General features: G+C 42.0%; 1 protein-coding gene across 11 annotated transcripts in view; it reads left to right on the top strand.

Annotated features, from left to right (window-relative positions):
- Positions 1–304: 304 nt before the first annotated feature.
- LOC149234939 (uncharacterized) overlaps positions 305–13,479 on the top strand; it is a 103,529-nt gene continuing 90,354 nt past the window's right edge. For 8 of the 11 annotated variants that reach the window (XM_089371997.1, XM_089371992.1, XM_089371995.1 and 5 more), the window contains exon 1: positions 305–2,833. In XM_089371997.1, coding sequence (XP_089228123.1) covers positions 549–2,833 — 2,285 coding nt within the window. In that variant the 5' untranslated portion in view covers positions 305–548. The remainder of the gene's footprint in view (positions 2,834–13,479) is intronic. The other 3 variants (XM_089372002.1, XM_089372000.1, XM_089372001.1) reach the window with 3 other exon arrangements.

Genomic DNA, 13,479 nt, shown 5'->3' with positions numbered 1-13,479 from the left:
ACTTTATATCATATGATTTTTTTGTCTAGTCTTGGTAACAAAATGGAGGTGGATACGTATATGGGATACTATATAGGGTTGAAAATAGCTTTTAAGTCTTGAAGCAAGATGTGTAATTGTTAACGATGGGCGATAAACTTAATTTTTTTTGGGATATTTTTCAAGAAAGAAAAAATGAACATGTTTCATTAAAAAAAAACATGTTTCATTAAAAAAAAACATGTTTACATCTGGCTTAATGTTCCGATTGCATACATATATCATCAATAACCCCGGAACGAGAAACTAAATTATAATAAATTTTCAAATAGTAGTCTACAAAATTGCACTCAGGTTGAGTTTACACAGTTGAATGACGGCCCTGGAAAAACACATTCCCGTACAACCCTGAAATAAGATGATTAAAATCCCTAAACACATGTTGGGCTAAAGGCTGCTCCCTCCGTGACCTTAATCCAGCAGCTCCCATTTGAAAAATATATTCTAGCCCTGTCGGAAGCATTCCACAGACCTTATAGCCAAGTCCCCTGCTCCTGTCTGTAGTAACCATGGAGACCAAGTTTAAAGTAGTTCATAAACCCAAGTCCGTTGGATGTGGGGCCAAACTCCATGCTGCTGTAGGATACAGATTGTCAGCTAAATCATCACCACACCAACACCAAAATGGAGAAGAAGCCGACGAAGACGACGAAGAAGACGATGCTATCCTTCTTGTGGGAGCTATTAAGAATTCAAAACCCAGTTTGTCTCCTCATGTGCTTTCCAGGTTCTCCTCTCACCATATACTCAGTCTTTTGCAAAAATTGAGTACAAATTCTTCTATCGCTCTTCGTTTATTTGATTTAGTGAAGCACTATGGCTTCTGTCATACTCTCCAGTCGTATTCTCTTATTGTACATATTTTAGCGAAGTCAAGGAAGCTAGATAAAGTGCATTTAGTGCTAAGGGAGTTCATTCGCTCCCCAAGACATTCGAACCTTAGACCTGCAGAAGTTGTTAATGCGTTGATGGATTTCGACAGCACAACCAATTCCTCATCAGCCACTTTGTTTGTGCTCATAAAGGTCTATGCAGAGTGTGGCATGCTGAGGGATGCTGTGGAGGCATTTTATCTTGTTAACAATTATCGTTTTGAGCCTTTTGTTTCTTCCTGCAACTTTCTTCTCAAGTGCTTAGCTGATTATGAAGAATTAGGGATGACATGGAATATTTACAACCAAATGAAGGAAATGGGAATCTCTCCCAATGTTTATACTTATACTATCATGATTAGGGCTTGTTGCAAAGAAGGTAAAATAGAGAGAGCAAATGGTTTGTTGGGAGAAATGCAAGGGAATGGAATTGCTCCAAATGTTGTCACTTACACAACACTCATACACGGGCTTTGCAATCTTGGTAATACTGAAGCAGCTCTGAATTTGCTCAGAGAAAAAACTAAGAATAGTTTCCTATTTAATAATTACAGTTACAATGCACTGATTCATGGGTTTTGTCGTGAAGGTGAGTTGAGTGAGGCAAAGAAGATTTTTGAGGAGATGCAGAGTAGAGGTCTCACTCCCGATGTGTACAGCTATACTAGTTTGATTGATGGGTATTGCAAGCACGGTAGCATGGAACATGCATCTGATCTTTTTACTGAAATGACATCCAAGGGCATAAGGCCAAACAGTATAACGTGCACTTCGTTTCTTGACGGTTTGTGTAAGATTGGCAAAATAGACGTTGCCTGTAAACTTTTCATGGAATTTAAAAGCTCAAGATATCTGCCAGACAAAATTAGTTACAGCATTATGATTGATGGGTATTGTAAACAAGGGAATCTGGAGGAGGCTTTAATCTTGTTGACGGAAATGCTGGGCAAAAAACTAGTTCCTGATGTTGTTAATTTAACGAGTTTAATTGACGGGTATTGCAAAAAAGGCAACTTGGACGAGGCATTTAACCTGTTCATCAATATGGTGGAAAAGGGTATAGTTCCTGATGTTGTTACTTACAGTGCACTTGCAAATGGATTTTGCAGAAAAGGAAATATAGATGAAGCTTTTAAACTGCTGGATAAAATGGTGGAACAAAATATTGTCCCTAATCTAGTTACTTACAACACACTAATCAATGGACTCTGCAAGGAGGGAAAAGTGCAGGATGCAGAAATATTCTTGAAGGAAATGCAAAAGAGGAGTCTTGTTCCTGATCGTTTTATATATACCAGCTTGATTGATGGACAGTGCAAATATGGCAATATAGAAGAGGCTTTCAAGCTTTATGCCAAGATGGTAAGACAGGGAATTATCCCCGATGCCATCACATATACCAGTCTGATTGATGGCCTTTGCAAGGCGAGCAATGTATATGAAGCCTTGAAGCTACATGACAACATGCTGGAAAAGGGAATCATTCCTGACGTGGTTACTTACAGTACACTTATTGCTGCATTTTGCAGAGTAGGGGATATCAAGAAGGCCAAGGATCTTTACAACAACATTGTGGAAAGGGGTGTACTGCCTGATGTTGTTACATATTCTACATTAATTGATGGATATTGCAAGGCAAGTCGTATGCAGGATGCTCTGGAAGTGCTTGATTCAATGGTAGAAAGAGGAATTTTGCCCGATGTTGTTACTTATACCACTCTAATTGCTGGATATTGCAAGGAAGGCGAAATGGAGGAGGCTATGAAGCTGCATAATGAAATGATAGACAAAGGAATGGTACCAGATCCAATAACTTACTTAGTATTGAGTCATGGACTTGACAAGGTAGAGAACGTGCAAGAAGCAGATGGACCCCTGATTGAAAAAAGGGCTGAAGGTAATTGGTGCTTTCCTTGGCACTGGTAAGGGTTGAAGAGTTTCTGTATTTTTAGTTTGAGATTTAGTCTTTTTAATTTGCTTAAAAAAAGTGATATTCTGACATGTAGCAAAACTTTATTTATACAGAATAAAATATGCTAGTTTCGATCTATGGCAACTGTATTTATCATGGTTTTTGGGTGTGCACATTCTGAGTTCTTGAACCATGGACCAGACTTGATCTGTAAACAACCATGGATATTCCACTAGACAGTATGCAACAACAGATATTAATTTCTACTGCAAACACTGTGGTGTTATACTCCATCATGCAGAGGTTGCTTATGGTTGAAATGTAATATTACAAGCCAAGCACATCATTCAAAATATTAAAATGAACTGAAAATATAGGAGGAAAGCTATGGTGGCAAAAATAAATACACCATCAACACAATGAACAAAAGATGTACCCCGGGAAACCCATGTGGGAAAATCCAACAAGAAGAGGAGCACTGTCCTTGGCTTTTTCTTCTTAGATTTTTTTCGATGAGAAATATCTTTATATTCCATTTGAGGAATAGACATGTTTCTGTCCTCAAGGGGACTGCTCAGATTCAACAACAAGGCTTGAAGCCATTACAACAAAACTCATCATGTCACTTCTGGGGATGGAACCTGGTGGGGAGGATAACAAAGTCCTTCCTCCCAACCACCTGAGATAAACCTGATTGACTGTCCTTCCTCCCAACCACCTGAGATAAACCTGATTGACTATCTTTTTTGCTTAGATATATAAAATGCATTAATGGAGTTACAATACAGTACCCTGTGAGTGAATACTACAGGGCCGTCTTCTTCTTTTATTATACTCATTTATCCCATTCCTCTGTTCTTCCCAATTATGGAACAATAAATCATTACAACAAGAACAAAACCCCTTACTTTCTTTGCGCCTCGGTCTTTAACATGTTCTTGACCACACCAAGTAATGCAATAAAACAATAAAGAATATGGCCAACCTAGCAAAATGTGAAATGTAGGTTCAAATTTCAATAACCATCTTGGAATGTGTGCCATTATTTTGTGGGCCCATCACCACCTTTTGAAAATATGCCTCTCTTCTTGAAGGGACACCTCACTTGTGTTGTGCATAATACACAACTCAAACTCTTATTTGTATCATCTCATCTTGTGATCTCTCCTAGAGTGTTTTATGCCTAAAGGCACCTATTATCTTTGGCATTCCCTTGTGCTTGACATTTCTTTCTTTTATGTGTATTTGTGCATTTCTTGTGTGGCACACTTGTACTTGGGCATATTTATCTCCCTCTCTAGTGCACTAGGGTTATCTTCCTCTAGTGCACTTGTGATTGAATTATTGTAGAATTTGGGTTTGTGGTGTAATCCTCACATTCAACTATGGATATGTATCATACATTTGAAGACATTGTTTATGTTCTAGGAGTTGGTGATTTCCCAGTGGATGCTTCATTTTGTTGTGATGCGAGGCCCACCTTTCAAGAGTTGGAGTTGGTTCATATTGACATTTTGGGCTTATTATTGCAAAATATAGTAGGCCCAGTGAAAAGCCCCACTAGGCAACCTAGATCTTATGGCAATAAGAGATCAGCCACCATTGTCACCTCAGTGGCTTCTCTCCAACTGTTTCGTGGTGAATTTAATCCCACAAGGGAGGATTCCCCATAAAGATCACCAGAAAGATGTTCAATAAAGAAGGGTTAATGGTGATGCATGATCTAATGATCGAAGGAAAGGTGCCGACAGAGCCTAGAAGGCTAAGATAATTGTTGTCCATAGTTCAATTATACTTCCTTAAGACCTATGTAATTTAGAAGATAGATGCTATAAGTTAGGGTTTATAAGTATGTATATTTAGGGCAAACGATGGCATATAGCAGTTCTAAAAGATAGCCTATCAATGATGGATCAACAAAGGAACAAGGCTATCAAAGGGATGGACTAGGTTGAGGGCAAAGAATGTAGTTTTTATCAGCTGAAATATGCATAAAACAACAATAAATAAGATGATGTCAGCCCTACTTTAGAGTTTTAACATGCAAATAATGCTAGATTTCGTTTTTTTCAACTTTATTAAATGTAATCCCTTTGCTAGAACAATAACACATAAATATTACATTGCTGAAAATGCAAATTTAACCTGTCCCTAACCCTAGTTCCCAAGAAAAAAGAGAAATATAAAGAAATCAGGGTTTGATCAACACCTACTAGACTAGTGCCTTGATCTAACTAGGAAATGGAGTTATTTAAGGCAAGATCTATGAACAGGGCCTTGATGAAGAGGGTGAGAGAATGAAAATTTCTAGTTAGAAACCTTAGCTACTTCCTTATATGGGATATTTTCAGTTTAAAAGATGCATATATCAAAGTTCTCTTGAAGGATTCAAGGAAATAATTTTTATAGAACATGAAAAATTAAGATTTCAAGGGAAAATATTGCAATTTTAAGGCAAGATCTATGAATAGGGCCTTGATGAAGAGGGTGAGAGAATGAAAATTTCTACTTAGAAACCTTAGCTACTTCCTTATATGGGATATTTTAAGTTTAAAAGATGCATATATCAAAGTTCTCTTGAAGGATTGAAGGAAATAAATTTTATAGACCATGAAAAATTAAGATTTCAAGGGAAAATATTGCAATTTTAAATCTAATACACATAGAAACCTTAATTCACATAATATAGCATGCAAATGGAAGAAAATTAGCATGAAACTTACACCATGCCACAAGAATCTCTTTAATCTATCCCAAAGAAGTCTCCTCATGCAAAAATCTCCCTCACAAGACAACTCGCTTCATAAAAATCACATTGTGTCCAAGTAGGAAGAGACAAATAGCTAGTGCACACTTCTTGAAGAAGAGAAGTGTGATGAATGATGGTGAGAATAAATGAAAGAGACTTTCCTCTATTTAAATAAGGACAACCAAGTCTTTTTTCATTAATTTACAAGTAAAAGTCCCAAAACAAGTACACTTGAGCTTTCAACTAGGTCAAAGGTCACAAGCCGACCTTGAGATAGCTCTAAAATGTAATGAAATGCCAAAAATAACCACACATGTGGGAATAAATGTGAAAATTCCTTGAAAGCAACAACTGGAGTTTAATCTTCTAACTGTTAGCAATTTATTTGTCTTTTGTTAATTATTAACGGTAAATAACGATTAAATCATTGATGCATTCTTCACCATAAAAACATTGCGGAAATAAAATTATGGAACTGAGAAATGTTGTTTTGGGGTAGCATTGGATGTGCTCTAGCAATGAAAATTGGTGGAGAGGCTAAAGCACATGAGGTCTCCAAGAACCAGAAATGGTTTTGACAGATTGGACTTGGTTTGGGAGATATTAAAATAATTAATATTTTTAATTGAGTTCCTATGTCTAAACTTAGGAAAAATAAAATATTAATGGGTATTAATATAAAATTGGGTTAGAAGGTTCCAAAAGTCATGGATCAAGTCAATTTTAATCTTAGATGTTGATTAGAGATTTAATCTCGACTGTTGAAGGACCAACGAGAAAAGTATAAGAGGAGGCTTGAGGGTCAGTTGGAGAATACACCAGAGTGATCAGTCATTCATTTTGCTAGAGCGGGGTTGCTAAGCAAAGTTGAATCAGTGATCAGCAGCGAGGGGCAGTGAGTATGAGGCAGAGAGGCAGAGACAGTACTGAGAGACCAACACAAAAGTAGAGAGAGCGAGAGCAGTAGCCAGTCCAGGCTACGCATAACCCAATAGAGACAGCGCAGAGGCCAGAGGGATTGCGTCATCCACGCAGAGGCTGCTAGAGTGAAGCAAAGGGTCCCAGAGGCTGCGCAGTGCCTCAGAGGGCTGACGCAAAGGGTCCTGGGGCTGACACAGAGGTCAGAAGGGCCAGCGTTGAGTTTTAGTTGTGCCGGAGAGGGTTTCGTGGGACAGGTTTTCTGAATACTTGTTTCCGAATATAGAGGTATTGCTGCCTGTATTTTTCTCTGTCGGGTGAGCCGGTTAGGCACCCAGTTGTACTAAAAAAGACTGCATAATAATATAAGCCTCAGAATAACTGCATCGGTTTTCCCGCATTGGGTTTTTCCGGGGACATTTGTCCAAAATTAATGGTGTCACTTGTGTGCTTGTTTTCCTTCAGTTGATGATCTGTAGATGTTGTGACTGTATTGTGTTTATTTCGATATTTAAATGTTTTAAATAACTTGTTCGAATTTAAACAAGTAGATAAGATAAGATAAGATAAGATAATTTTATTAATGTCCAACAAATGACCATAATAGGTCAATGGGACTGTTGGGTACAATGATTACAACATGCCAAGCCGGTGGACCAAGCGGTCCCCTTTAACTTTTCTTTTTAAAGAGCAGAAAATACATCTATAATCTAAGTAAATGTAAATGTAGAAGCTAGGAGCTCTCGGCTTCGAAACAGAGCTCTGTGATGAAGCAGAGAAGGAGAAGGAGAAGGAGAAGGAGGGAGTTTCCTGTCCAGTCCCTACTCCTAACATCCGAGGTCGAGAGAAGAAAACTAGGAGAAGCTTGTTAAAGTTTGCTGTCCTGTGGGCATACTGGGCTGTCGCTGCTGTCGCCTGGAGATTCTAGGGCGCCTCCCAGGGGTGGATCCAATCCTGGAGTGCGGGTGCAGTTTGGTGGGTCGGCCCCCCGGGACCGCACTGATCTGGTCTCAGTGTCTGTGGGTCAGTCAATGGTTCTTTTGGTGCCCTGCGCTGATGGTAGCGCCCTAAAGAAGTCTGTGATCTTCTGCGTGGTGTCCGATCTGGTGGGGGGCTGAAGAAAACGGCCCCGAAATCTGAAGACCTCTTGGAGATAAAGTGCAAGGCATCTTGGATCAACATATCTGAGGAAGCTGGACAAGGTCTGAGAAGACTTGAAGAGACAATGGAAACGACCTCGAATCTCGTAGTAAGCAGGGCATCCGAAGATGAAGTGTGTCTCTATCTCTATCTCCTGTAAGTGGCAGAGCTGGAAAATCCTGTCTACCTTATCGATGTGGTGATCTGTCTCCACCCGGAGTCTGTGAGACCCAACTCTGAGCTACTCGAGGGGGATTCTAAGAGCATGCATCCAATGCTGGAACGTGTACTGACGTCTGATGATAAGCCCATCCTTGATTTCCAGGAAATGCTCCGCGTAGAAGAAATAAACCAACATAATACAAATTAATTTTCTAACGGATAGACTTAGAAAACTGAACATGGTATCAGAGCATGGTTGCAGATCACAGGAGAACTGAAGGCATCAGCTGAGCAGAGCATTTGCAGCAGAATCAGCTGTCCCGAGTGACAGTAGCTGATCCTTGTAGAAGCGACAGAGGAAGGGTTGACGCAGAGGGACTGCATCATCAGTCTAGGCCAGAGAGAGGCTAGCGCAGAGGCTGAGGAGGGTAGAGAGAGGCTCACGCAGAGGCCAGGAGGGCTGACGCAGTTGGCTGAGGGAGCTGTTTTGTTGGTGTCAAGATTGCGCAGAGCCAAGAGGCTCAATCCTTCAGTTGCTGGGGCGAAGGAAGCTGTGGGCAGTTTGCGGGAGCGAAGCTGGTGGGGTACTGTGGTTAGAACAATACCTAACAGGGCAAGACCAAGGTAGAGGGAGTTGTTGCCGAGGTGGATTTCTAGCCAAGGAATCCGGATCAGTGTTGCAGTTGCATAGACGATCGGAGAGGAGCAACTTGACAGTTGGCAGAAGGATTTCTAGGAGGGAAATCGAGACTCAGAGGGAGTCCAGAAGAGAACTTCCAGACGGGAAGTATAGAGACTCAGAGGAGTTGATAGAAGAGCAGCGAGATGGCCGTGAATGGGTTGAGAGATCAGGACAGGCTGGACAGAGCGTCCAACTTTGTGGTCTAGAAGGCCAGGATCTTGTCCATTCTAGATAGACATCGTATCAAGGGCTTCGCCTTGAGAGTGATGGCTATCCCAGTTGACCCGGTAGCTAATGAAAGGTACGAGGAGGCAATGGCTAAGGCAAAGTGTATCATCCTTGATGGGGTCAAGGATCATGTGGTCCCACATATTGCCGAGAAGGAAACGACAAAGGAGATGTGGGACACTTTGAAGACATTGTACCAGCATACTTCTGTGCAGAGGAAGATGCTCCTGGAGAATCAGCTAAGGTCATACCAGATGCAGAAGGGAGAGCAGATAGATGTCTTCCTCGGTCGGTTGAAGGAGATCCGTGACCAATTGACTTCCATAGGGGCCACGCCAGATCAGGAGTTGATGGTAAGGATTGCACTTAACGCAAAATCCGAGGATTGGGAGACATTTGTCCAGAGCATACTGGGCAGGACAGGTCTTCCGGATTGGGAAGAATTGTGGGCAGCTCTTCGTTAAGAAGAGATCAGATGGCTGACCAAGGCGAGAAGTAGCGGAAAAGGGGTTAGGATCAAGAAGGAAGAGGAAGAGGATGCGGCTCTAGCATTTGCGGGAAAGCAGAGGCTAGAGGGACTGCATCATCCACGCAAAGGCCGCTAGAGTGACGCAGAGGGTCCTAGATGCTGCGCAGTGCCTCAGAGCACTGATGCAGAGGGTCCTGGGGCTAACGCAGGAGGTTGATGCAGAGGCCAGAAGGGCCAATGCTGAGTTTCAGTTGTGCTGGAGAGGGTTTCGTGGGACAGGTTTTTTGAATACCTATTTTCAAATATAGAGGTATTGCTGCCGCGTATTTTTCTTTGTCGGGTGAGTCGGTTAGGCACCCAGTTGTACTTAGAAAGACTGCATAATAATATAACCCTCGAAATAGTTGCATCGGTTTTCCCGCATTGGGTTTTTCCGGGGACATTTGTCCAAAAATAACGGTGTCACTTGTGTGTTTGTTTTCTTTCAGTTGATGATTTGTAGATGTTGTGACTGTATTGTGTTTATTTCGATTTTTAAATGTTTTAAATAACTTGTTCGAATTTAAACAAGTAGAAGAAATAAACCAACAGAATACAGATTAATTTTCTAACGGATAGACTTAGAAATTTCAACATGGTATCAGAGCATGGTTGTAGATCACAAGAGAATTGAAGGCATTAGTTGAGCATAGCATTTGCAGCAAAATTAGCTATCCCGAGTGACAGTAGCTGATCCTTGCAGAAGTGACAGAGGAAGGGTTGACGCAGAGGGACTGCGTCATCAGTTTGGGCCAGAGAGAGGCCAACGCAAAGGCTGAGGAGGGTAGAGAGAGGCTCAAGCAGAGCCCAAGAGGGCTGGTGCAGTTGGCTGAGGGAGCTATTTTGCCGGTGCCGGGATTGCGCAGAGCTAAGAGGCTCCTTCCTTCATGTACTTTCTGATTTATTCCTACCTACTTGTTCTGTTAATTAACAAGTTATTTACCATGTAAATACTGGAAATAAATACAAGTTGTAAAGTTTTGTAGATGTTCTATGCTAAGAGCAATTTCACTTTTCTCACAGCAATCATACAAGTAGATAAGCAAAATGCAGATAGAACATATAAGCAGATCTTACAGAAGACAAATCAGAAACAAGAAAAATGTATGTGTTTGTTTCGGCGGTCAACAGGATGCTTCAACCAACAAAGTCTCCTTTGGTCAGCCAGCCCAGCATGTGTCACAACAACCCTCCAACCAGTAGATGAGTCAACCCAAGTCAGTTCTACAAAAGTCAACGCTGTCCTGAAAAGTCAACGCAGGGGCAGCAAGCTAAAAGTCAACGCAGCAGCAAAACGGTCAACCCTTTGACCTCGATTTTTGTGCCAGGTAGTATGGCCTTCAAAAATCGAACCTCCCACAAGTTTTCAGCTTGTTTGGACCAAGCGTTGACCAAAGTCAACGCTGGTCAAACTTCTGCGAAACCCTAGCAGCGGAAAAAATCCTCTTCGTCCTTCCCACGTGTGGCTGAAATTCGTCCTCCAGGTAGCTCGTACTTTTTAGGATGAGAGAGGAAGATGTGAGTTGTGTTGTCTTTTTAAATTCTCTCCAACTTTTCCTGTATATATATATATATATATATATATATATATATATATCCATCAATGAGGGTGTGTGACACATCTGTTGGGCATGTGAGCCTACATTACAAAACTGGCTAACCTTTGCACATATAATTTATTAAGAATAATAAATTCAAAATATAAGTTCTGCTCATCGGATTAAGACTATTTTTATATGGATTTTACACCTCTCAGAAAGAGGAATCCAACAAAAATATTAGCCTCTTAATCTGAGCATCAGAACATGGAGTTTGGACCTAGTTGTCCAAATTTAACACTCCCTCTCAACTAGGGAGAACTCCATCTATTAGTGCAATTAACATCGTGAGTCATCCCGCCGAAACTTGCTTTGCTGGCTTCTTTATTTCAGAACAGAAGTGGGTCAGTCACAAAGACATCATTCCCCGACTGACATAATCAGTCCAGAGGTCCCAGACCTCACAAATCTTGATCCCAGATCAAGTGGTTGGACCATGCCATCCTAGATAGAGAGTACGACAATCTCTGATGCGTCCATCAGTCTTTGCTAATAGTCTCTAGCTTTTCCACACCTCATTGGCCAAATGAGAGGTACTTCCCATGAGCCCTGAACTCAATGGGTAGGATGCATACGGGGCACAGATTAAATGAGTGGCGAACCAGCTCAATAATCACAAGGGTGGGGCAGAAGCATTATGAGTGCTTATAGCTCCGAGAAGCTATCCCCAAAGCCCCCTAGAGCTCCCAGAGCTCATCGTCCAACAGGACCCACATCATAGGGTCTTTCCACGACACCAAGACTCTCACGGAAGGTTAGGAACTTGACCTTCCCCAGGGGCTTAGTGAGAATATCCGCGACCTGCTCATCAGTTCCTATATGATCGAGCCTTACGGCGCCTCGCTGTACCATATCCCGGATAAAGTGGTACCTGATATCAATATGCTTGGATCGGTCGTGGAACACAGGATTCTCAGTCATACGAATCCCACTTTGATTATCACAGAGTATTACAGTGGTATCTAGCACATGTTGGAACAACTCACTAAAGAGCTTCCTCAACCAAACTGCTTCACAACAGGCCATACTAGCAGCAATGTATTCGGCCTCCGCGGTGCTCAAAGCCACCGACTTCTGCTTCCTGCTCATCCATGAGATCGAAGCAGAACCAAGATTGAAACAGCATCTAGATGTGCTCTTACGATCCACCACACTGCCAGCCCAATCGGTATCAGTATATCCCCGGAGTATCACACTCCCGGCAGTGTATCTCAGCCCATGGTTTATCGTGCCCCGAAAATATCTCAAAAGATTCTTGGCACCAACCCAGTGAAAATGATGAGGCTCAACCATCTGTTGACTCAAAGTATTCACTGCAAAACATATGTCCGGACGGGTGTTCACTAAGAACATCAAAGCTCCTATGAGTTGACGATACTCAGTAGGATTGGCCAAGATAGGCCCTGCAGCGCTGCCACTCAACTTCTTAAAGTTGAGTTCCATTGGTGTCGACACGGACTGACAGTCCACCATCCCAAATCTTTCCAGAAGCTTCACAATATACTTTCCTTGAGAAAGGAAAATCTCTCCAGGTCTCTGCCAGACCTCCAGGCCTAGGAAATAGTGCATCAGTCCTAGGTCTTTCATCTCGAACTCAGCAGCAAGCTCCCTCTTACATTGATGAATGAGAGGGTCATCACCTGTCAGGAAGAGGTCGTCCACATACAGCACTAGAATGAGAGGCTTTCATTCCTCAACCTTAAAGTAAAGGTTTGGATCAGCATTGCTTCGAGTGAAGCCCAGCTTCATCAAGTAACTATCCATCCTCTCATACCAAGCTCTGGGTGCTTGCTTTAACCCATAGAGGGCTTTCTTCAACCTGCAGACATAAGTGTCTCGATCTTGAACTTCAAATCCCAGAGGTTGTTCTACATACACCTCTTCCTTTATTGCACCATGCAGAAAAGCGGTCTTGACATCCATCTGATGAAGACTCCATCCTTGCGTAGCAGCAAGGGCTATGATGGATCGGATGGTGGTATATCGAGCCACAGGTGCAAATATATCGTCATAGTCAATTCCTTCCTTTTGAGAGAAGCCACGGGCAACAAATCTTGCCTTAAACTTTTCAGCACTCCCATCAGATCCATGTTTAATCTTGTAGAGCCATTTAGCGGTGACAACAGATTTGTCCTTCGGTCTCGGGACCACATCCCAGACATCATTCTTCATAATAGCCTCATATTCTTCATGCATAGCATCCTTCCAGACTTGATGCTTGATGGCTTCTTCAAAAGATCCAGGTTCAGATTGTATAATAGTACTCATGGCAGCTAGACACCCTTGGTATCTACACGGCTTCTTGCTTTCTTGGAATGTTCCCCTTGGGGCAGCATGACCCTCAGCATCTTCGAGGGTGTCCCTGAGCCATGATGGCCTCTTTCCTAGAGAAGGGGAAGGATCAATAGGGTCCATTGGCCCTTCAACATCAGGCATAGTCTCATCCTGGGGTTCTTCCAGATTTCCAGGTCTTTCTTCATGGTTTTCTTCAGATCTAGGAAGATCTACTACTTTCTTCAGGGAAGCATCTTCGTCAAAAGTGACATCATGGCTTATCTCTACTTCCCTTTGACCAGGTACATAGACTCTATATGCCTTAGAAGTCTCACTGTAGCCCACAAACATTCCTTTCTTCCCAGTAGCATCCAGCTTACTTCTCTTTTCTTTCGGC

This window comes from Pinus tabuliformis, chromosome 8, assembly GCF_031772625.1.
Source record: "Pinus tabuliformis cultivar Carrire ecotype Pingquan chromosome 8, CPIR1, whole genome shotgun sequence".
In the NCBI taxonomy this organism is placed as follows: domain Eukaryota; kingdom Viridiplantae; phylum Streptophyta; class Pinopsida; order Pinales; family Pinaceae; genus Pinus; species Pinus tabuliformis.
The sequence above is the reverse complement of the archived record's forward strand: the minus strand, read 5'-3'. Positions and strand labels throughout refer to the sequence as shown.